Here is a 24,320-nt window from a genome sequence, read left to right on the forward strand (position 1 = left end):
CAAGCTCTGACAACACACAACAGAGCGTAGCCCTAATATATGTACGCAATTATACTATTGCGTAGCCCTAATTACATACATATTAGGGTTACGCATATAACGCACAAAACGTTCCTGCATATAATCGCGCAATTTGTTAGAAGTTCTCCGGGGGAATAGTTATGAGGTGCATCTGCTGTTAAGTTATAGTACTATTTCCACTGATCCGCAAATGTAAAAAGGGTGAAGAACAACGGAATAAACGACATAATGCAAAATACCTGACTCGGCAAAGAGCAAGATTCACGGATGATAATCAGGGGCCATTCAAGTATTACGTAAGCAGATTTTCAGCCATTTTAACCCCCCTCCCTCCTTGTCAGCAAAAGTCACCAAAAAACTGACCCCCTCCCCCCCTCCCGTCAGCAGCTTAGACTATTTCATATCTTCAAAAAGGGGTGGTTGATGACGTAAGCAACCTTCAAACCCCCCTCCCCCCCCCCCTGTCAGCAAAAAAGTCATCAAATCCGAAACCCCCCCCCCCCCAGATGCGCTGACGTAATACTTGAATGACCCCTAAGGTGCATAGACATCGAGCAGCGATAACTGATTAGCGAGGGTTGATCTGGCTAATCAGAAGAAGTTGGAAAAGCTAATTTTTATGCCGATTTCGGATCCATACTCACTATGATTTTCAGAGAGTGAAGCAACATGGTAGAGTCGGTGGCGCATCCGAATTCGTTAGTGGTGGGATCGTACTTGGGAACGTAGCCGTCGACCCCCGTACACAGGAAACATTTTTCGACGTTAACAAAGAAAGACTTGCCAAGATTCTGAGTCGGATCAACCATCACTCTTCCGTAAATAGTATCACCTGGAGACGGAAATGGTATAATGATGTAACAGGATAATATGTACCCATATGGGCTCACGTGAAACATAGGCCCATCGCATGCAGAAAAAGAATGAGAAATATCTGAATAATGTCTCATTTGGTGATATTATGATTGAGTCAGAAGGGGGTGAGAAATATGTAAGTCACAAAATTTTGTTACCGGGCGAGAAAGTGGCGTCAGCGTCGGTGGTCGTGAGGACATCTTCTGGCGTGTCCGGAAGCCAGAGTTCTCGCTTCCTCACGAGGTGCAGTTCCGTGTTCAAGCTGTACTCGACGGGCACGGGATCGCTGACCTGCTGGAACCTCACGTTCACATCAAAAGTCAAGGGTTCGCGAGGATCGCAGTCTGGTGGATTCTTGTACTCCATCTCACCAGAAGCTACGCAAGGAATTAGCTTAATGTGATACACTCCAGAGTAATCACGTACCTGAAACGTATTTTGGAAGAGAAATCATTTTCTTCTCTTTTTTGAAAATTACGTGAGTGTATATATATATATATACACATACAGGGTGCATATCAAACAAGGGGATATGGCATTTTACTGGTGAAAAGTTGGTCCTAGAGGTATACTTCCATTTAGGAAAAGTATTCAAATAACGTGTACTACTCAGATATGTCATTCATGTTTCAAGGGGTTGTACAGTTACTAAAATAATAAAATTAACTTTTCATACAGTCCCTGTGTGCCCCAAAACTCAATAAGAAAGTTGTTGCCCTGTCTATCCTGATGCCGAAAAAATTCCATGTTTCCAAGTGCAATATTCGCAGAGATATTCCAATTCGAAAAACGGAGGAAATTCAGGGAAAAACAGCGTTAAAAATGAGGAAAACCCGTTTTACCCGCATTTAACACTGTTTTTCCCCATATTTCCTTCGTTTTTCGAATATCTCAGTGAATATTGCACTTAGAAATGTGGAATTTGTTTTTTTTTTCATCAGGAGTGACAAGACAACAACTTTCTAATTGGGGTTTGGAGCTGACAGAGGCTGTATAAAAAGTTAATTTTTTTCATTTTAATAACTATTCAACCCCTTGCAACATAAATGAGATATCTGAATACTACACGTTATTTGGAACCTTTTTCTAATTAGAAGTACACCTCTAGGATCAACGGTTCAACAGTAAAACGCCATACCCCGCATTTGCTGTGCACCCTACATACAGGGTGATTCAGAAAACTTATAGAGATAATAGTACACACTAATACAAACAATTATCATCAAAGAATGCATCGTCTCACATGAAACGCAAACTCACTAACGCTTCGAAAAGGCCGCTCTGCAACCGTTAAACGGCATTCCAGTTGAAATTTATCGTGAGAAAAAGTACGCCATGCATGCAAATGTAACCTGGGAAGAAGAAGAAGATACCGTATGCTAATCTGCGTCACAGTGAATGAAAGGCACAGATGCCAGCCCTGTGAAGTTATTCCCGCGTGCAACCGTTCTAACAGTTGTAACGTGCATAATAGTGCGGGATAATGGTGCATTTTAGTAATACTGAAAAAGGGGACACGAATTTCATTCATGCATATCTGCTTTTTCAGTATTACTAAAGTGCGCCATTATCGTACTTTGCAACTGTTAGAACGGTTGCACGCTGGAATAACTTCACAAGGCTGGCATCTGTGCCTTTCATTCACTGTGACGCAGATTAGCATACGGTATCTTCTTCTTCTTCCCAGGTTACATTTGCATGCATGGCGTACTTTTTCTCACGATAAATTTCAACTGGAATGCCGTTTTAACGTTTCCGGAGCGGCAGTTTCGAAACGCGCTAGCGAGTTTTTTTTCCTGTAAGACCATGGGGATGAAAATTGATTTAAGTTGTTGTATTGGTGTGTACTATCACCAATTAAAGTTTTTCCCATCTTTTCTGAATCACCCTGTATGTATATATGCGTAACTGTGCTTAAGAATATACATTTCAAGTCTTCCCAATTTATAAAAACAAAAAACAAAGATAATCCTCACAGCATAGTCCGAATAGAACTGCCATTCCTGTTGAGATTGCGCATAAGTTGGGTCGGTTCTCAGCAACTCCAGAGTAAATGTCAACTCGGGATGATCTGTTGTGTGGACCATAGACTTGATATTCGTTCCTAAAGAAGAAGATGAAATTTGAATTCCTAAAACATAAACCGAAAATTCGCACGATTGAGGATTCACTTATCTAAATTGAAGTAAACCCAATTTCATCCGTAAATGGAATAATCCGCGAATCCTATGTCATCAAAAGAAATAATCCATTGAACTGTACGTAGAAACCCGTTGCCCTTATCGATGCATGGTGACGCAAGATGCAAATAAGATAAGCGTCAGGAGTAATGCAGGGCCAAACTAGAGAGCGGCAGGGAGGTGACTGCTCCAGGCGGCAAACTTTTGGAGGGACAATGTTCTGAGATTTCTTTGTTTTTTTACTTAAAGTGCAATATAATATTTAACTACAGAATGAGCAGTAAAACACTATCAGAAAGTATTTGTGTTACTCAAGTTTCGTGATTTCAAAATTCCGTGAAACTCCAATTTGCTCCAAAAGATAATGTGAAAAAAAAAAAACACTTTATTGCAAAACTATAGCGTTTTAAAGTCCGGGAAATGGCAAGATACAGTTCCCCCCCCCCCACCCTGAGAAAAACCAATTCCGACACTGTAGTGGTTGAAGTTGGTTTTCTGCGGTTTTCCCACTTAGAGGTGAGAAAGCTAGCCATTGGAAAATATCTACCCGCAGGAAGCAGACAAACGTACTCTATGATACTTACATCAGTGCTGTAACTATGGTGCGGGAGAAGAGATGATTGTCACGGGCAGCGAAATTTATGAGGCCGCAAATTTTAGGTGAGAACAAAAAAAAACCGTTACAAATCGTGTTGGGGGCGACAATATCCTAGCTACGACTCTGGAGTAATGACACACATTAAACATTTCGTAGCATTACCTGGATGTGACATAACGAACAATCCTCTGAATCTCGGTTCCGTTCTGAAATTGATCACCAATCGGCCATCACGTCCTATCGTCATCCGAGTTGGAAACAAGTAACCTGAAAATTAAATTAACAGACTGAACTCAGATCGGTGATTCAGGTCTAAGGGTACAAACGTAGTGCACGCTGCTTTCCAATTTTGCGACGGTACGGTCAAATAACAGAATCGGGAACCAGCGTGCACTGTTTTGGCGTACCCTCAAGAGAATACAAAATTATTCAGTTTGAACTTTGACGGGTCTCGGTACCTTCAGATTTATGCTGCCATCTATCGTAAGTGTATAAGACTATTTTTTCATTTGTCGTGAGATGGCAAGAAATAAAGCAATTTTCATGTTTATTTCCTACAGGTTTCGTTGAAAAACACGAAGAAAAAAATATGCAATCATTGTGTGTTATAATGTGTATTAATTTCATAGAGCAGTCTGCCGGTGCGTATATATTTCGCAGGTTATACCAGAGTATACATACAGGGTGTCCGATAAAGGGCGCCCTAACTTTAAGAATGGAATATCGCGGATAAAAAAATAAATTTATATTGTGTTGTATGTTTGTCAAAGAGAACCTGTATAATTTTTATCAACATCTTACCTGAGTTTAGTTGAAAATTTCATTTACAGATGGTATTGTGCCAATACAATTTAGATGTAGGCTACATGCATAAAGCATTGGTTGTAATACGGAGGGGGGGTCATCCCCCCTGCGAAAGCATGGGCGGTGATACGGGGTCATCTCCCCCAGCGTCAAAGGTAAAGCCGGCATCATCATCATGTTGCAAATGTACAAGCAGGGTCGTCTTAAGAGAATCATGGTCCCCCCCCCCGGGTCAAGTGATTTTTCTGAGGTCCCACCTGGATAATTCTAGAAAATTTTAATCAAATCTCATTTTTGTGGGAGCCCCTCACCTCCTGAGGTTAACGGGCCGTGCCCGGTCGGGTCCATGCGTTAAGATGGCACTGCTGACAAGTACCGAAAGTTAAATATACTTGTTGTGTCATCTAGCGTTGAAATCTATAACTGCATAATTTTGTTAGACTTGTTAATTAAAATTTTACAGGCTGTTTGACAAACACACAAAAAGAATTAATTTATTTTCTTACCTTTTTTTTTGCTATTCAATTTCACAGTTGGGGGGGGGGGGTTGCTCTTTCCCTGACACCCTGTATCTGTCCAACGCTGTAGTGTGTATATTGTTATATAGCTTCAATTTTGTACTGTCAATAACACAAACCAACAAAATCTGACAAAATAAAAGTTGCTTGTGGGCATAAATCTGGTCTGTAATCGCAAGTTCGAGTATACGGGTTCAATCCCGATTGGCGGCACATTAGTGGTGAACTGAAGTGGTTTTCTGCGGTTTTCCGACTTTTAGGCGCGAATTCCAGCCAGTGTCATATTTGGAAAAGCATCTCCACAGAGAGTACGCAGACCTTCAACACGATACTAACATACAATGAAAAAATTCGGACGTTTGTCATTTTCACTTCGAAATACATAGATGACAGCGCCACCAGAACACGAAAAACGTGCCTAACTCTGGCAACATAAATACGTTATGGCCCCACGCACACATTTTCAGGCATGTACCAATTCATTAGAAATTTCCCGAGGAATGTGTACGAGCTGCATGTACGATTAAGTAGTAACCCCAACCATTAGGCCGCTCCTTGCAAATCCAGGCTAATAAGCATAATGAATAGCAATGGTCATTTCATTTCGTAGCTCTCACCTTTCAACTGAGAATCATCAGGTGGGCCAATTCCCTGCCTCCACAGTATAGCAGTGTCGTAGACGAAAGTCATTTTCAGCTCCGTGCTGAGATCGCTATGCTGCCAAGTCGTCGCCGCGGAATGAAACACGTAAGATACGTACAGAGGCACCCGCACTGAAACGTACGATTGCACAGAATTCATAACCTATAACAGAGAAAACGATATTGTATACAGTATTATTCACCTCTATTCTTGCCAATCAGCAAATAGTTTGGTCTCTTCTGATTGGAACCTCGATTCTTTTTTTTTTCCACACTCACCTCTGCGTCGGCACTGACTGTTCCGCCACATTCATTGACGAGCTCGGATAACTCGTAGTATGAGGTGAATTCCCACAGACATGTCTCCAAGTCCAAGTTCTTGTAGAAACTGTAAAGCAATACACACAAGTGAATTGTTGCGTTATTCAACGCGAGTAGTAATTAAATGTTCAATTTCAATATTGTCTGTCGCAACATCTCATTACAACTCGGTCTAAAACTTTCAACAAGTCCGTAAGACGTCGCACCTGATCCTTGAAGCATCTGAAGACTTTTGAATAAAAGCAGAGCGTCCAGACCAGAAATGCCTAATGCTTTTGCATTCGCGGCACGCGAACGTTACATGTTCGTGCGCAGTTTAGTAGTGCAGTAGAACCTTAATTTGTCCATATAAATGGGGGGACTGACTTATTTAATTAAAATAGAGCTTTCAAAGGGCATTCAAGTCAATATGTACACTGGCATCCAAAAGTTGAGCACGCGACGGCTTATATAACAAAACGACGTATCACGTTAATCTCGCCCCTCCGGATTGGACGGTTAGTGGAACTCAAACACGTGGTACTCGGGCGTACAGTTCCTTCATGTGGAGCCTTCGGTGCACAGTACCGGCAGATATTGTCGTACTAAGTGACGCTGCAATCATGTGTGTAACAGTTGCGGACGTCGCTCGTCGATTTCGCTTGGTACTATAGTAATATACCGATTATGAAAACAATTCCAAACAAGTAAAGTAGTTGTCCAGAGACCTGTACCGGATTGACCCTGGGTTACCGCCCCCCTCTGATGATCGGTATATCGCTATAGCAGTCTAACGGCTTTCTGACCCCACAGTGTACGGTGAAAGTTGTTTATTTTGGCGAGTTCTATCACCCCTCACAGTTCTGACCATCAGTTTAGTTGCACCCTGTATACACGTGAATCCCGGCAGATACGGGGGTGTGGGGGGGGGGGGTTTCACTGCAACAATAATATAAATCAAATATGGGATGTTCCACATCGATAAGAAACCGTACGGTGCGGTGGATGAAACCAAAAATTGATGGTGTCGATCGATATGACTCAGAACCGAAAACTATTCTCATTCTCTTTCTCTCTCTCGGGGCGTATGGTATCAATCCATAAATACATAAAGCAAACTTTTGATTTTTTTCATTAATGATGAGCCCGTATTCGGTTTCTTCCCGTACTGATAAAATGAAGGAATAAATATTTTAAAAAAATTTATATATATATACATATATCTCATGGATTCCGTATACCCCTTAGCGAAGAGTCAGGGGTGCAAACCAAGCGTATCTCTCATGGATTATTGATATTAAAAATGATTGTTCAGGATGAAATATGAAATCAAGAACACACGCACACATCGACATGGAAATAACGGGAAGGAAATCCATCTATCGGCTTTGAATCAATCTATTTAAACGAACGGTATCAAATGCAGGTTCTGAAGCTCCAATTATGTTTCCATAAATGGATTGTTCGGAGAGAAATGCAATTTATTTAGAGAACTGAATTCAGAGCAAAGATAATTTGGTATTATTGGATTTACCGAACGGCCGATTCTCCTCGAAGCTCTTCGCTGAACTGATGAGGTTCGGTTTCTGCGACGAGGTCCGTATTCCTCGAATGATTCGAGAGGAATCCGTACCTCGTCTGAGTCTCGTAATAATCAAGGAGATTAGAGCATTTGTGCATCCCTAGGCGGACGGCGTCTCTGCTGAGTGTCAGCTGGAAGTTGCTCAGCTTCCTGGTAGATATGACTGGCAACATACCGTCCCAATGCGGTATCGTCACCGAAAGCTTTATCAGGTTGGTGCCGCTACCGCTATCACGAGACGGTCCTGAAACAAGAGAAATACAGTTATAATTATAATAATTAATTGATTGGTGAATCAAACTATTCAAAAGGTTTATTTTCGGCACAAAAGTTGCCGTTCTAACGATGTACGGTTGCTGTTATTTTTTTGGCCGCACAATATTAAAAACGAAAAAACAGCTTTTTACCGGTGTATCTCATTTTGGCTGTAAAAGGTTCGGCCCCAATCGCGTCTTCTACTTGAGGATTGCACAGACCCTCGGATCTAGAAATCGTTACGGCGCTGCTTGCCGATTCCATTCCAGGATCACCGTCGGCATCGACTGCCCTCGCTAAGCATTGGACTCGACTGCCTATTAGGGAACAGAACAAACGAAAAATTTAATCGTTATACATATTTCATTTTCAGGAGTCAAAAGCAGTGCCGTCTTAAGGCATAGGTCCCACCCGGGCACGTTCCGTTGGCCTCACAAAAATGAGATCTGGTTGAAATTTTCGAGAATTTGGTAGGGCCTCAGAAAAATCAATTGGCCCGGGGACCCATGATACTCTTAAGACGACCCTGGTCAAAAGGTGAAAGACCTCCGAATTGCGGTGTGTCCATACTACCGTAATTTTCTGCGCATAAGCCGTGACGGCTAATGAAAATTTCGTTGCTTTGAGGAAAATGCGCTATCGTATTTTCCGTTACGGCAATGTATCATCATATGTATAGTCTACATAAGCAAATTTCATTCATCAATTATTGAACCTTAATTGATTGCGTCAAGTCTAAAACAACCCAAATTTTTGAAGTTTCTGAGAAACTTACCCGCAAATTAAGCACAAACTTGGAAAGAACAGGAAAAATCCTATAAGCTGACACCAACTCCATTGAAATATCTGGATTTAATGGCGAGCTACAAGCGCTAAAAGATTGGCAAAGTTCAATATCGAGTTGTTACCAAAATTTTTCAATGCCAATTACGCAAACACCTTTCTAGCTACAGTCGGTCAAATTTGCCAAAAACTTGTCCATTCCACCAGCTTTCGAAAGAGCTTAGAATAGACCAATTTGGTCACTTAGTTCAGGAGAAATTTGGTCGATTATCTGCAATACATCATTGAAATCTGCGTTCGTCGAAGTAATTTTAGTAGGTTTTCGCGACAATTTGATTTTTCACTTCACCAATCTCTCAGCGCTTAAAGCTCACCATTGAATACAGATATCCTGTAGATAGAAGTAACCCTAGCCTTATAGGATTTTTTCCGCAAAATCAGATTGTCACCAAAACCTGTATTTAACAAATCCATATTTTCGTCGAATATCTACTTCGACAAACGCTTATTTCAGGGATTTTGTATTGCGAACAACAAAATGCAATTTTGCATTTTCATGAATAAATTTAAATTTATTCAGAACCAGAACACCGATACGGTTTGTTGTAGGCTCTTTCGGAAGCTGGTAGAATGGACAAGTTTTTAGCAAATTTGACGGACTGCAGCTACAAGGGTGTTTGTGGAATCAGGGTTATAGATTTTAGCGGCAATTTGAACTTCGCCAATCTTTCAGCGCTTTGAGAGCTCACCATTAAATCCAGATATTTCAATGAAATTGGTGCTGACTTACACGATTTTGTGTTATTGTATACGACTTTTCCCGTTCTTTCCAAGTTTGTGCTTAATTTGCGTGTACGTATCTCAGAAACTTCAAAAATTTGGATTTTTTTTCATACGACGCATTTTTTTCCGAAATTGATTATTCACCATAACTCGAAAACGGTTCGAAATAGGACAGGGTTGGAAGGGTGTTTCATGTTCCCCTTGGGATCGTCTATCACTCCCCCTTTCGTTTGGCAAAACATGTCACATTCATCCTGTATAGTCAGTCCGCCCTAAAAATGATGCTTTTTAAAGCAGTGTTCTTCAACCTTCGAGAAAACTAGCGAACCGGTAAAATAAATTGAACATGTCCATGGACTCAGATAATTGTTGCTAACGGAGAAAAGAAAATAAGTTTCTCATGATCTTCCGACTCTTAAAATTTCATACTTAAACTCTATTAATATACATGCGAGAAAAGGCTTTATGCTTGGTCTCCTGCTGCCACCTATCAAACACAAATAAAACTACGCCTTTTAATTCTAAAAGAAAAAGTTTTTACTGATTTAAAACCGGTGTGCGCAGCATCAAAACGAACGATAAATGGAATTATACCATATAGTTTCACTGTTCATTTTTATGCTGCACACTGGTGAAAATTTTACACATTAGGGGCCGTTACTATTTTTTTTATGTTTGTCACATAAGCTCAGCAATTGCTTTTCGGTGTGCCGAATTCATATTTGGCACATTGAGGTGTAATTTATTTTGAGATGTGATTTTCTTTTATTTCTTGTATATTCAAGTGGTCCCAGTGAAACAATAATAAGCTCCGTTGCTGTACACAAGAAGGAAAAAAGCTTTGCTCTAGGTCACCTCATGCCACCTATCAAACAAAAACAAAACTATCTGTTATAATTCCTGAAGTGAAGTTGGTTACTCGTTTAAAGCCGGTTTGCAGCATCACAATGAATAAACTTTTGTATAATAACAAACATTGTTCGTTTTTCCGCCGCATCTAAATTCATATTCCAATAATACCGGTCACTATGTTTTTATGATAAGAAAAGAGCTAAAAACACAGGGTGAGCTGATTTCTTCCATTTGTGTTTAGGCGAGGTATTTCGTCCCTGATCGTTAAGGGGTCGTTCAAGTATTACGTAAGCAAATTTTTAGCCATTTTTGACCCCCCCCCCCCTCGTCAGCAAAATTTTGTCATTAGCTCTGCCCCTCTGAATCCTAACTCATATTTTCATAAAGGTTGGTTGATGACGTAAGCATTATCCGAACCCCCCCCCTTTCCTCTTGTCATCAAAGTCAGCAAATCGGAAACCGCCTCCCCGCCCCCCCCCTCATCGATGATGACTCAATACTTGAACGGCCCCTAAGGGGTTAAGAATTTATGGAAATGTATCTTTCCAGTCCACAGATCACTATTTTATATTATCACTTAAAAGCTTTTGGCAACAAATTTTGGATAGTACCATTTGACGAATAGGCGATAAATCTGGTAACCTTGTCCTAAACTAACCGCACGTTGGAAAAAGGGGGAAGAAGAAAATAAATACAGAGAAGAGATGTAATAATAGAGGTGAAACAAGTGTAATAGATAAGTAGCCCTTTGAGGGGCACTATATAAAAAAAATTTTTTTTGGCCGAACTAACTTCATATACTTGATACATAGGACTCATATAAATATGTTTTGCAACTATTATTTTATTTTCATCAAAATCCAGCGAACAACAGGTGGTCGCACAGTGGGGACACCGCACACCTAGAACACTGAAAGCTTCCCTAGGGCGTAATGCAGGAAAAGCAACATTTTGTTTGAAAAATTCCCTTTCTACCGATTTTGTAGGCCAAAATGATCAACATAAGCATATTGATAGGTGGTAAATCTTTTTCAATGAGATAGCATTGTAAATTTTCCTTCTTGAGTGGCATATAAATTTTTTCGAAATGACAAATTTTCCATCAGTGGCACTGAAAAAAACAATAAGAACATCAAGATTGGCGATGTATCCGGCATTCGTAGAATTTACTAAGATGGTCCCACTTCTTCCTTTGAAATCTGGATTTTGGTTTTTTCTCCTGAACCATATGAAATTGTCGGGAGGATCCAGGCATTGGGCAGTGTATACATCAGCATCATTTTCGTAATAATCCATGCAGTAAGCTTTGTTTTATTTTCTTTATCTGGTGTATCATCAGATGCATTAGACTCCAGATCAGAGAGAAGCTCTGAAATTAGTATAATATTGCTTCAACTGTACTTAGGAATTTTATAGGCATTTCACCACCAATAAAAGTAATAAATGCCCAATAATCGGTTGAGGAGGAGGAGAGGGGGGGGGGGGGACTCAAGGCGAAATAAATTCCAGAAAATAAAATCAAAGCAGTAGAGAGAGCATAGAAAGTAGTCGTCAAAAGAAAAAGCTGCTCTAAAACCACTAGAATGAAAGAATGGTTAGGTGTAGGACAAAAAAATAACACATGTTGTGTCTTCCATTCTAACCCCTGAAATTTCCACCACAAATACACATCTGAGATGTTTCAACACCATTGCTGCTGCTGTCACCCATTTTCTAGTAAACAAGACAGAGGGGAGAAAATGAAGAAAAACAAGGTCGCTTCGTCTCAAGAGAGGTGGTTTCACACTGACGTCACTTGGTGTATCTCATTGCTCTAGGTGTGCGGTGTCCTCAGTATGAAACCACCTTTTTAAAACTTTCATAATTTGATTTTAAACTATTCTTAAGTTTATTGAATGGCTTGATTTCAACAAATAGGGCAAAATCTATAAAAAACCATTATCAATTTTTGAAAAAAAATTTTTTTTTATTAGGAAATAAATTTTAAAACACTTACTATAAAACTAGAGAAAATGGCGGATTTTTTTACCACTTGCAAAACAAAACCAGTATGATGCTGCCATCTCTGACAGAAAATCTAAATTTTAAGCTATTTAATAAGATTTAAATTATTACTGTGCGAAAATTAGTTATTTTTTGATGGAATTTTGAAAAGGTGGTTTCGCTATGGGGACACCGCGCCGGAAAGGGGTAGACAAAAAGGTAGGTATACAGTAAATTTCGGTTTTCACCCTCACCCTAGGTGTTCTCTTTCGCTCTTACATGCATATACAGTCGAATCCCGTTATAGCGAACTCCAAAAGACCGGAGAAATCACTGCGTTATAACGAAATTTCGTTATAAAGGAATTTCAGGTTGTTTGCATCGTTCCTATGTAAACTTATTTGAGTGATTAGAAAAGTGTTCGTTAAAACGAGATTTTCGCTATAACGGTATTCGTTAAAATGGGATTCGACTGTAGTACAAAGATACATTATATGTGAAGAGAAGAATCATCAACAGGAGTATAGAAAGAAAGGGGGGGAAGGAATAAAAAGAACTTCAATTGATTGGGTTGCAATAAAGTTTTGCGATGGTGAAGAATGAGGGAAGAAAACATTGAGAACTTGTTTGAATTTATTCCACTGGCATTTGGACGTCGTATTTCGACCGTTATCTTAAAGAGGGTTAACGTATAATCCGGGAATTATGCTCAGGTTGGAAAATACGATGCACGTATATATGGGCATCTAGTAATACACAGTACATTGTTTCTTTGCAAATAGGAAGATGTTACCTGGTCCGAAATATACACTGTCCAAAACGATGTCGTGTACTCCGGTGAAAAATGTGGCAGCGGTGACGTCTCTGAACTCATTGGTGTGACCAACTCCGTCTTCGTAATCACCAGATGGAGCAGCGACTCGCCAACGATATTCGGTCAGAGAGTCGTTTATGCCTTGCTTCAGGCAGAAACTTCCCGTTTTCACGAACAAAGGGTGTCTCGGATTACACGCCTGCGAGAAACAACCAAAGAGTTTTCCTAACACAACCATATTAAACCGAACCATTGAAAAATCAAAGATAATTTGTATTTTCACATTTATATCAAGACCATATATTTACACGAAAAGCAACCCTGAAATTTATCAGCTAACACAAGTTGACACAATTGTTAGATATACAGTGAAGGAACGGGTACTCACGGTGGCGCAAACCAGGGGGTATCCCGCAATCGGTCGATAACGGTCGGTCGCTGCGATATCGTCGTAATCCCTGAGAGAAACCACTACCGGCCTGGTCGGAAATGTGACATCAGCTTCCGAATCAGATTCCTCGATGTATATCACGGCTTTCGTATTCTGTAATGAAGCCGAGAGAGAGAGACATCCTGAATCAACGGTGTGTTTATTATTGAAGCCCTGGGCATTTAAATATATTGAGAGAATTTCAATATGAATGCCTCGGGCTGAATTTACCTTGATCAGAGACGCGGAGAGCTTGTCTGGGCGTAGGTGCAAAGTGAACGACTCTCTGGGTTCCTCGTTTTCTTGGTCGTGCAGAATTCGGACTTCCACAACTTGTCTCGTCACGTTCGGCTTGAATTCCAGTTCTAGGGAAATAATAAATCTTCTCGCGGATCATTCTTTGATTATTCGAAAATTAAATCACGGTAAACAGTAATATATTTTATTAATTTTGAGATAACCCCCCCTAAGAATGAGATTTTTACTTGACGTCCGAACAAACCTTCAGAGAGCGGCACGTAATCGTGACCGGACTTGGCAGATCCGTCTTTTGTGTGGAACCTGACCGTCGATGACTTTGACTTGTCTCCAAATCTCAAGACAACGATATGGACGTAGACCGATTCCTGCGAATCTTCGGGTTCCCTGACGACGTATCGCGAGTTCTCGAAACTGATCGTCGATTCTACGCAAGACAAGGAAAATGATTTTTTTTTTAAAACAACAGTATTAAAAGAACACACTAAAAACTCACGGAACAGTTAGATAATGAAAATTTATGAAATTCACACACGTATTGTATTGAGTGTAAATTTGGCTGTGTGTGCGCAAATATACAGTGGAACCTCGTTTATACGACGTTCAAGAGGCCGAGTCAAAACGTCGTGTAAATGTGTAAGCCGAATAACACACTGAGACCTTTACAAAAAAAGACTTCTCCTCCCAGTACTTTACGGGACCATAATTCATTTTAAAACAACCTAAACTATATGTGAATTTATGAAACTAAATATTAAAAAACAATATGGAGAGATTAATTTTCATGCTTGAGGAGATATAAATAAAAAGTTGAAACCAATGTTATTGCATGGATATCCAATTACAAAGTAGGTCCAGCTAATTACTTCATATTTAATCTCCTGGGCTTCGTATATCTCTAAGCTATTTCAAAAATCGAGAATTCAATACAATTTTTAAAATTATTGATGTAACAGGAAACCCCCCCCCCCACTAAATTTCCGCATTTTTACAGTAAAATCGGCAATTTTAACACTGATTTCTATGGGGATCACCCTTTGCCTTACCCTCAAAGTGATGCTGATGATGATTCTGATTTCCATTCAAAAGGCTCTCATTAATGACAGCATTATAGAAGTGACAAACCATTCTAACCCAAACGCTGCGCCCGGTGCGAGCACACCTGGAGCACACCCGGTAAGGACGGCTCTGCATCGTGCGCATTCTCCTGCGGAATTTCTAACGAATGGGTTACTTGTAACAACGTATGCATGTGTATATACATGGCCCTAACGCATTTCTGTCAGAGTTGTGCTTGTTTTGTGTTCTTGCTGGTGCTGCCATCTGTCATCAGGTCACTACAGGACATCATCTGAAAGCGCAAGGAGCAGTCTAAACCAGTGGTTCTCAACCTGGGGCTATATGGCCCCCCTTGTGGTCCTGGGATATTCTAGGAGGGCCACGGGAGAAAATCAGAAGAAAGGTGATCCACGACAGGTGGTGAAGGGAATCATAGAGAGCTGTGAAGAGAAAAAAGCTTCAAAAGTGAAACATGGTTGAAAAATATTACTACTTTCAGAATTCATCAGATCCGTCCATAGAACCAGGGGCATCTTCACCCTTGGGTCTATGTGGGCATGACCCAGGTCTTCATGTCTATAATGGAGGGAGGGGGACTGCACAATGTGGGATCTGGATTTTCATATGTAATCTGGTACTAATGATTTTCATATGTAATCTGGTACTAATGATTTTCATATGTAATCTGGTACTAATGATTTTCATATGTAATCTGGTACTAATGATTTTCATATGTAATCTGGTACTTAAGAGCTATAAAGCTGTTACTTAAATCATAGTACCAGCTAAGTATGGAGGGCCGCCAGAGCAACGGTTGATGTGTTAAATCATGTTCGTTCTCATATTTTACACAGACCCTTTTTTACCATATAATTTGACTCCAGGGAGAAATGTAATCCATCATTTGAATCCGTGTCTAGCCAGGATTCTAGAGACTGACCTGATTTATATTAAAATTTCATTCATAATAAAAAAAAATAGAAAGTATCTCACTCTTGGATGAGGGTAGAGGAGGGCCCTAGATAGGACAGGGGGGCCACGAGAAAAAACTGTGATCCATGGGGGGGCCATGAGCTGAAAAAGGTTAAGAAACACTGGTCTAAACGGTTAAATTGGAAACTTCCTCTGTGACCAATTTTGACTACTGACTTAGACATTAGCTGTTAATTAACGATAACAGTTGAGGGGTGGACAACCTGCGTACTATCTTCTCTATTTCAGAACAATATGATTACATAACAAAAGAATTACCTGAAAATTAATAAATTAATAATCAATTAATAGACACAATCGATAGAGAAGATTTCGTTCATGTTTCTTCTCCAGCATAATGACACTCAGTAGCCATGTTTCATGATACGTTGTGGTAATTGAAACGCATATATTACCATCTTCTTTATCGCTAATCGTGACAGTAGCATTTTCAAACACCGCCATTTCTTCGGATCTCCTGTTTGTGGGTGATGATGAAGCAAGAACGACTCGGAATGTCTCGTCCCCTTCGAATATCTCATCGTCTTTCAGGCTAACGGAACACACGGATTCGAACTCACCTGCGGGGAAAAAAAAAACATTAATGTATTTGAATCGACTGAAATAGTAATTTATCGCATGTTTTCTTCCGACATTGGCGTTGGAGTCGGGGATGCAGTGGGTGCTCGAGCACGCAGCACCGGATTGAGCACCCCCAGAATTAATTCAGAAATCAAAATCTCTTATATAAAGGCCAATTCGAGTAGCCACGGGTCTGAATATGACGCCTCTGTCGTCCTAAATGGAACACGTTCGAGTTTGAGTACTAAAATGCATTCTACTATGTATAGAATGATTTATAAATCATTTGTGATGATCGCAGACGTGTATTACGAGTGGAATGGGATTGCGACGGAAACTTACCGGATTCGAATACGACGTCGGAATCTGCTGAATTCGGACGTTCAACGAAATCTATGCCAGCCTCGGCGGTATCTTGCCTCGTATAGCACCGAACGGACGTCCTTTTTGTCAGATCACCCGTTTTGATGACGGCTAACCCGAAATTAGAGTCTTCGTCTTCCGAAACGATGACCGACGAAACGTTGAATCGGTATTTTGGAGCTGAAAAACAAAACAAAACATTATTTCGAAAACAATACGAATCTTTTACTTTGTCGCAATTAAAACGTCTCAGAAGAGCACATATAACGTTTTTTTTAAAAAAACGGAGAGGAGGAGATTTCAGAAAAAAATTGGCTCCTAGCTCCTTTTCCTTTATACCTTTCAGACCCTGTACGCACAAAGGTGGAGGTTGCTTTTGATCGCTGTAGATATTCTTTTTTTTTTTTTACCCCAGGGAGTTCAGTTCATACGTAGATTACATACGTTTACGTTAGCATCGAGGGAGGTTTCGGATTTGCTGACTTTTGATGTCAAAGTGGGGAGGGAGTTTGAAGGTTTCTTACGTCAGCAACCACCCCTTTTTGAAGATATGAAATATTCTAAGCTGCTGACGAAATTTTGCTGACGGGGGGGGGGGGGGGGGGGGGGCTCAGTGTTTTGCTGACTTTTACTGCCAGGAGGGGAGGGGGTCAAAAATGGCTGATAAATCTGCTTACGTAATACTTGAATGGTCCCTTATGAGTGTTTTGTTGTTGACGTCAGGGATGAACTCCCTTAGGGTAAAGAAGGATGTCTTCAGCAAAAAAAAAACATCTCCAGTTTTTTGAGTACTGGGTATGAAAAGGTTATAGAGGGTGGCTCTCCAGACAGGTTTTACTTTTTGCTATGTAAAAGTAAGTTACGATTTCTAAAACTTATTTGCATGAAATATGTTTTTTCTGTAGTGACACGTTTTGATTCTAAGTCTCATGCGGGAGGCATCAATAACAAAAATAATTTGTTTTATTGATGCGGGAGGCATCAATAAAACAAATCTGAGCACTAAAAGGCCCTGACGGAAAGAATGATGATGATGATGATGATGTCAATACCGTCTGATGTTGAGTCGTCAATACGAACAAGAGTCGAGTTTGGTTGTCCAACAACTGCGTTATGAGCAGACCGAATATACAGCTCGAATGTTTCGGGACCTTCTTGAACCGGAGCGTTCAGGTCGTCAAGTATCTTTATCCGGACTTTCTGGGAAGTGTCTCCTGCCGTATAGTTGATCACTTTTTCAACTGCTATGTAGTCCGTACCACCTGTAACGGAAAAAAAAAAAAACTAATCAGTGCTTTTCAGGGGTGATTGCTGATTTATCACAGTTTGAATGCATCGAATTAATAATTTAAGAAAACTATACGAATATACGATGCATTTCTTTTGCTAATCAAACTTCTAAGGTAGAGTTAGTTGTGGTAAACGTAAACGGGGTAGGGGGCAATTGTACACGCGCATTGCAAACGCAATGACATTATAATATGGGGTAAATCAGGCGACAAGATTCGATCCGAAGTCGGGCTCAAAGGATATGACACCAGTGAAGCCTCATCACATGTTTACCTTGTTCTGTTTGTGAAGCAATAATACACAGTCTGTTTACATTTTTCCCCAAATTTGGGTTCTGTAATAAATAAGTACATACGACTTCCCTGTGTACATTTACTCCGACGGGTCAGGAGTAAGTGTAAGTACGCATAGAAGAAGATATTTTTTTCTTTATATCAGTTACACTGTGTCACATTTAAAATCCCAAGAAAGAGGTATACAGTCGAATCCCGTTTTAACGAACACCATTATAGCGAAAATTCCGTTGTAACGAACATTTTTTCTAAACCCCCAGGTATAAGATTGCATCGGAACAATGGAATTCCTTCATAGCGAAATTTCATTATAACGAATTGATTTCTCCGGACTCTTGGTGTTCATTATAATGGGATTTGACTGCATATGACTGACTTATATATACAAATTTGGGCATTTAAAAAGAAAAAAAATTGGTCTAAAACATTACTCAGATTTCTAGAAGTGAAAGAACTGTTTCCATTTATCCCAATTAACCCTAATCATAAATAACCAGAGTTTGCGTGTGATTGGTCCGAATACTTTCGCCAATGGTACAACTTGAGAAATGCAGAAACGCGTATACGTACTCTCTGCGGCTGAAGAATTCGATGACTTAGATGAAACCACTACCGAAGATTTCTTGCTGAGATCCGATCCGGTCCTCAATACGGTCACCTCTACATATTCGTCACCTTCATCAACCTCTACGAGTGGATTCTCAAAATAGACCATCGGAACTGAGAAATGGAAAAGGGTAGTTACATGCAATATGTATGAGAGCACTTGTGCCGATCAAATGAAATTCATTACACAGGGTAATCAAAAATTGTCTTAAACAAACTTCTATTAATTAGGCATAAAAAAACATTTTTTAGTCAAAGAACTTATGTACACGACCGAAGCACATGAAAGTGCTTTTTTTTCTTTCTTTCAAACCCCACACAGCCCTGGTCTATTACCAAAGTGACAGTTTACTGCCACCGAAACTCCGGAAATATGACAGTGTCGGACACTTAATTATTGTTGAACTTAACTACGCATTTAATGTAAATCTCGTGCATGTATGTGTTCAGCTGCTGCCACCTGTCTTCTGAAGACACACCTGTTAATAAATGGGTGAATACGTATTCTAATGAGTGAAATTTAAATGTTGTAAAGCTTATTATAAGTGACTATATCGATTTTTTTTCCAAAGGGGGGATACTGGCTCGCACTTAGTCTTCGAAGTTGGAAAACCACAAGTGCCAAATAACGCTTGTTCGAGCGAAAAACACCGTATCTGAGAAAAATTTTCATTCCATTCTTTACACCAGTTTTGCCCATTTTACGTTCCATCACTCTTCCGCCTTAAAGGGGCGATAATAACTAAATCACTACGGATACAATATGGGGTTAATCAGGAAGGGTGCGGTAGAAGAGAAGAAGTTTGGAAAATATTAGGCTTTACACCACACGAGCTCTCAAACTATTTCGAGTCACGAACATTCGAGTCATGTATATCAGAGTTTCCAACTTTTTCGTTCCATTGACCCTTCTTCGGAATTTTTTCTCCCATCGCCTCCCAACGCAAGCTAACCCATAGCATCCTGTGTTATTAACCCGTAGCTTCTATCGCTCGCCCTTCCCAATATTATCAGAACCGGAGAGTATATATACCAAAACTTTGACATGCTCACAATAATAAATGTGTGAACACAATTTAAATTCTTAAACTCTGGTCTATCACTCTATGGGCAATTTACTACCGAGTGAGTTTTACCGGAAGCATAAGTGCTTAACAGTCTGAAGGCGTATATAATGTTGTTTGATTTTTCAGTCGACCATCTATATTTCAAATTGTGAGGAGTGAAGTGTAGTGATTAAATATTTGTACATGTAGGCCTGTTGCTCTCTGGGCTGAAATTAATGACTTTCTAAGACCTTTCGAATCACCCTGCGCCATAAATCACTTATATTTGCGCGAATCTAGTAACGCATATATACTCACCATCTCGAAAATCGGATGAAATAGTGATATCCGCCGTGGATACAGATCCGATTCGACCTCCCAAAACGTTGGTGAGATGGACGTGGAACTTCTCGTCGCTCTCGTGCAGAGAATCATCAATGATCCGTACTTTGCAAGCTTTGGTGGTTTCGCCACTCGTAAATCTTATGATGCTTCGATGGTTGTCTGGTCTGGCGATGTAGTCCGAATTCGATCTGAACGATTTCGACGTCGACCCTTTGGCGATTCCTAAACAAACGAAAATTCAATTTCAAATTATTACCGTCTGTAGAAATATATACGAAATTTTTTTATTCATATACTTGAAGTCAAATATAACCGAGACTCCGAAAAAATTCCGACTTCTCCGAGGGTCCGAATCGAGAAACTCACCGTCGGAAGTCGAGCAAACGACCATCATTTCTTTAGACATATCTCCGCTTCTTATGACGGGTATTGAAATCTCTTCAACAAATTCTACAGTGGCGTACTTTGCGTTCTCAAAAGAGACCGTTGGTTCTGGAAAAGAATTGCGAAACATTACATTCAAATATCTTAGCAAATATTGCACTTGTAAACATGGAATTTTTTTCTTGTGGCCTCACGAGATACAAAGCAACAGCTTTCTAATTAGAAGTTGGAAGACTGGGGGAGCGTGTAAAAATTTATATTTTCTATTTTGTAATACACTGATGATACGGTCAAAACTGGTACAGGGTAATTTTTGAGAACGCCTTTTGAACATTTTTTAAATTGGAACCATACCTAAACGATGGACGGTTGATGAGATAAAAGCCGCATTAGCACTTGCAGGACACGCTGTATACGTATATGATTATTATAATGCTGAATTTTGTTTTCAGTTCTGAGTGATATACAGCATATTAAAATGTATCACAAAACGGATCAAGCATTGAAGAGATCGATTTATAGAAATCGACGATACCGTCTTCGGGATCTATTATCCTGACCGTGGCTTTCCTCGGTTGCTCCAGGACAGCGAACATCGGCTTCACCAGAGAAATCTCGAAGTCTTCGGCTTTTTCGAAGAAGTCGTCATCGAAGATTTTGATTTTCAAATGCGACGTCACTCGTCCCGGATCGAACTGCACCTGCCATTTGTCCCACTTCTCGAAATCGACCGTTTCCGTCGCCGTCACATTCCGAACAACGACACCTAAAAACATTAAAACATTATCATATATATCAAGAATCACCCATATACTCCCAGTAATCTACATTTTTCTCGAATAACTTAGGTACTGGTGCTATTCTTCAAATTTCTGAGCTAATTCAAAACTAATCAACTACTGCTACTAAACCATACGTGCACCTCGTCCTGATTTCTACGTGTTGTGAAATGTGTTTTGAAGCTAACGTGGAGTTTGTTTCTGGGAAATGCTTGTTAATCGTTGCTCCTCTAGTGATGCCATCTGCCTTGCGCATTCGGAAGCAGACAACTCATTAAGTTATTTTTCACTTGTTGCATCACGCGTGAATTTTTCAAACGTTGGTGGCCTGATCGCTCACTGTGGAAAGACTTTTTTAAATGGGAGATCGGTTCACACACATTCATGAATTGAAGTTAAAACTAGTCAACTACGAAACTACTATAAAGGTTTTTGAAGTAAATAAATATAGCCGAATACAGTAATATATTTTGGGGTTTGGGTAAACATCCATTCCTATAATATGTCAATAATCATACTCAATTGAAATTGCTACACCACTATAAGAAATGTCATTCCCAGCATGGCCAGAGAAAAATTTCCATTTCACATGATGCACAAAGGCTTATTTACATAGGCGTCTTAGGTCTTAGTCCAGGGACATGAGCTCAGGGTAGTAAGTTCAGCGGGCAGCAAATTTGAAGAATAATTGGTGAAGAAAACAAGTAGAATGGGAAAAGGGCGGCAAAAGTTTTATATCCGACAGGAGGTAAAACCATAAATCTGCCTCTGCCTAGAAATCTAGATCATAGTTTCCCAACATTTTTTGTCCCATCGCCCCCTTCTTCAGAAATTTTTTTCTCCCATCGCCCCCAATGCAATATAACCCATAGGATCCTATGTTATACCCGTAGCTTCCACCGCCCCCCTGGAACATTGCATCGCCCCCAAGGGGGTGTTAACGCCCACGTTGGGAATCACTGATCTAGATGTTAGGTTAGTCAATAACCACAAGCGTGATATAGAGAATTTGTAAGTATGCGAGTGACCAAAAGAGGGTCCTATAGATTGAGAGACTAGGTCAGTGAATGACCAAAAGCGTGACTAAGACAGAAAGGAAAAACACATCAAAATTTAATTTAGATGTTTCTAATTGAATGTAAAAATTATCTTATACAACTATTTTTTGTTTTCCTCATTCGTTATTGGTTGTTTTTGTTTAAATTACTGATTTTTTTTTTCTTATCCTAAATCAAAGTCATGAGGGAATAAAAAAGGGGAATGCGAATGAACAAAAAAGTTACATTAATTTTTTGGAGAAAGATATAGTTTTGAATTCCTTCTATTTTTACCTACGAAAGCGCTTTCCCCGAGGAAACCTCGTCTCTTGATGGCGATTTCCAAGTGACCGTTCGATTCGTTCACGTTCAGCTCTTCTTTTTCCAGGCTTAACCACGACCAGTTCAACTTGAAGCTCTCTTCGAAATCTCCGTTTTTACCTAATATGCATTAATAAAGAAAAAGTCACAGGTTCAATCAATCTGCATTGAACCGCAATTGGGACCGTGTCAACGAGTCCCCTCCCCACTTGAGTCACGGTTTTATCTGTTTTTGACGAAAGGGGGAGCTGAAATCTAAAAAAGAAGGCAGTCATTAGTACATTGATTATGTCAATTTAAACATTGATTATGTCAATTTAAACATTGATTATGTCAATTTAAACATTGATTATGTCAATTTAAACATTGATTATGTCAATTTAAACATTGATTATGTCAATTTAAACATTGATTATGTCAATTTAAACATTGATTATGTCAATTTAAACATTGATTATGTCAATTTAAACATTGATTATATGTGAATTTATATGTGCAATCTATATGTAATATTTTTATTTGTTATTCTGAAGATATTTAATAAAATTTCCAGACACACCCATCCTCCAGTAACGCTTCGATATCTTAATGAGATGGGAAGCGGGGTGTGTTTGGTTTTCAAAGGTCAAAGTCATTAGTACAGAATGTCAGAAATCATGAAAAATACCAGCATAGAAATATACGCTCATAAAACAAAAATTAATAAGAATTTTGAATTGATGGAGAAATAATTTTGGAATGAAAGAAATTTTTCACAGTTGAAAAAAGATTCAACGATTTTATTATTTTAAAAATTCACTCTCAAGGAATAATTCTAGAACTAAAGAAAATTCAGAATTCCGGGAGGAAGTAATTTCAGAATAAGGAAAGAAACGAAAAAATAAGGAAAAATTCAGAATTTATGGAAGAAATAATTTGAAATTTAAGGGATGTCAGAATTGACGGAAGTATAGAATTTTAAGGAGAAACAATATTTTAAATCAAAAACATTTTCAGAACTAAAAGAAGAAATATAATTTAAAGTTAAAAGAAATTCATAATTTACGGCAGGGACTACAATCAAAGAAAATTCAGAATTAAAGGAAGAAATAATTTTAAAATTCAAGAAAATTCAGCATTAAATGAAAGAAATGACTCTACAATTGAAAAAGAAATAATTTTAGGATAAAGAAAAATTCAGAATTCGCGAAATAAATAAATTTAGCATTAAAGAAGAATTTATAAAATTACTTCACCAAATTCAGAATCGGCGAAGTAAACAATTTAAAATTAAACAGAATTCGTAATTTCAGGAAAAAAAATTTATTTTAGAATTTCGAAAAATTTGAAATTGACGAAGGAAAGAATGTTTGATGCAAATTTAGAATTGACGAAATAAACAAATTGGAAATTGGAAGAAAATTCAGAATTGAAAGAAGAAAAATTTCAAAATCAAAAGAAATTCAGAATTTACGGACGAAATAATTATAGAAATTAGGATAAAAGATTTTAGACATTTACCACTTTTTTGTACTAAAACCTAAGATTTTACTTATGTTCAAGGTTTTGCAGTAACTTATAAAACAACGACAGAGAGAAAGAGGGAG

At 39.2% G+C, this 24,320-nt stretch overlaps 1 protein-coding gene across 1 annotated transcript in view; it reads right to left on the reverse strand.

Moving 5' to 3' along the window:
- The window catches only part of LOC149064636 (FRAS1-related extracellular matrix protein 2-like), a 40,470-nt gene that overhangs the window by 3,953 nt on the left and 12,197 nt on the right, over window positions 1-24,320 (reverse strand). The window contains exons 3-22 of the mRNA XM_089255144.1: window positions 22,708-22,854; window positions 21,133-21,363; window positions 20,580-20,705; window positions 20,187-20,435; window positions 18,787-18,936; window positions 17,686-17,895; window positions 16,613-16,813; window positions 16,105-16,269; window positions 13,902-14,084; window positions 13,631-13,764; window positions 13,358-13,513; window positions 12,949-13,168; window positions 7,907-8,071; window positions 7,452-7,743; window positions 5,897-6,005; window positions 5,594-5,780; window positions 3,817-3,921; window positions 2,853-2,980; window positions 1,035-1,302; window positions 666-853 (exon numbers count right to left, since the gene is read on the reverse strand). Of these exons, the coding sequence (XP_089111270.1) occupies window positions 666-853; window positions 1,035-1,302; window positions 2,853-2,980; window positions 3,817-3,921; window positions 5,594-5,780; window positions 5,897-6,005; window positions 7,452-7,743; window positions 7,907-8,071; window positions 12,949-13,168; window positions 13,358-13,513; window positions 13,631-13,764; window positions 13,902-14,084; window positions 16,105-16,269; window positions 16,613-16,813; window positions 17,686-17,895; window positions 18,787-18,936; window positions 20,187-20,435; window positions 20,580-20,705; window positions 21,133-21,363; window positions 22,708-22,854 (3,614 nt within the window). The remainder of the gene's footprint in view (window positions 1-665; window positions 854-1,034; window positions 1,303-2,852; window positions 2,981-3,816; window positions 3,922-5,593; window positions 5,781-5,896; window positions 6,006-7,451; window positions 7,744-7,906; window positions 8,072-12,948; window positions 13,169-13,357; window positions 13,514-13,630; window positions 13,765-13,901; window positions 14,085-16,104; window positions 16,270-16,612; window positions 16,814-17,685; window positions 17,896-18,786; window positions 18,937-20,186; window positions 20,436-20,579; window positions 20,706-21,132; window positions 21,364-22,707; window positions 22,855-24,320) is intronic.

The sequence above is a fragment of the Pholcus phalangioides genome, unplaced genomic scaffold (assembly GCF_987345545.1).
Source record: "Pholcus phalangioides strain wild (caught in Gottingen) unplaced genomic scaffold, Ppha-v1.0 ptg000042l_1, whole genome shotgun sequence".
Lineage (NCBI taxonomy): Eukaryota > Metazoa > Arthropoda > Arachnida > Araneae > Pholcidae > Pholcus > Pholcus phalangioides.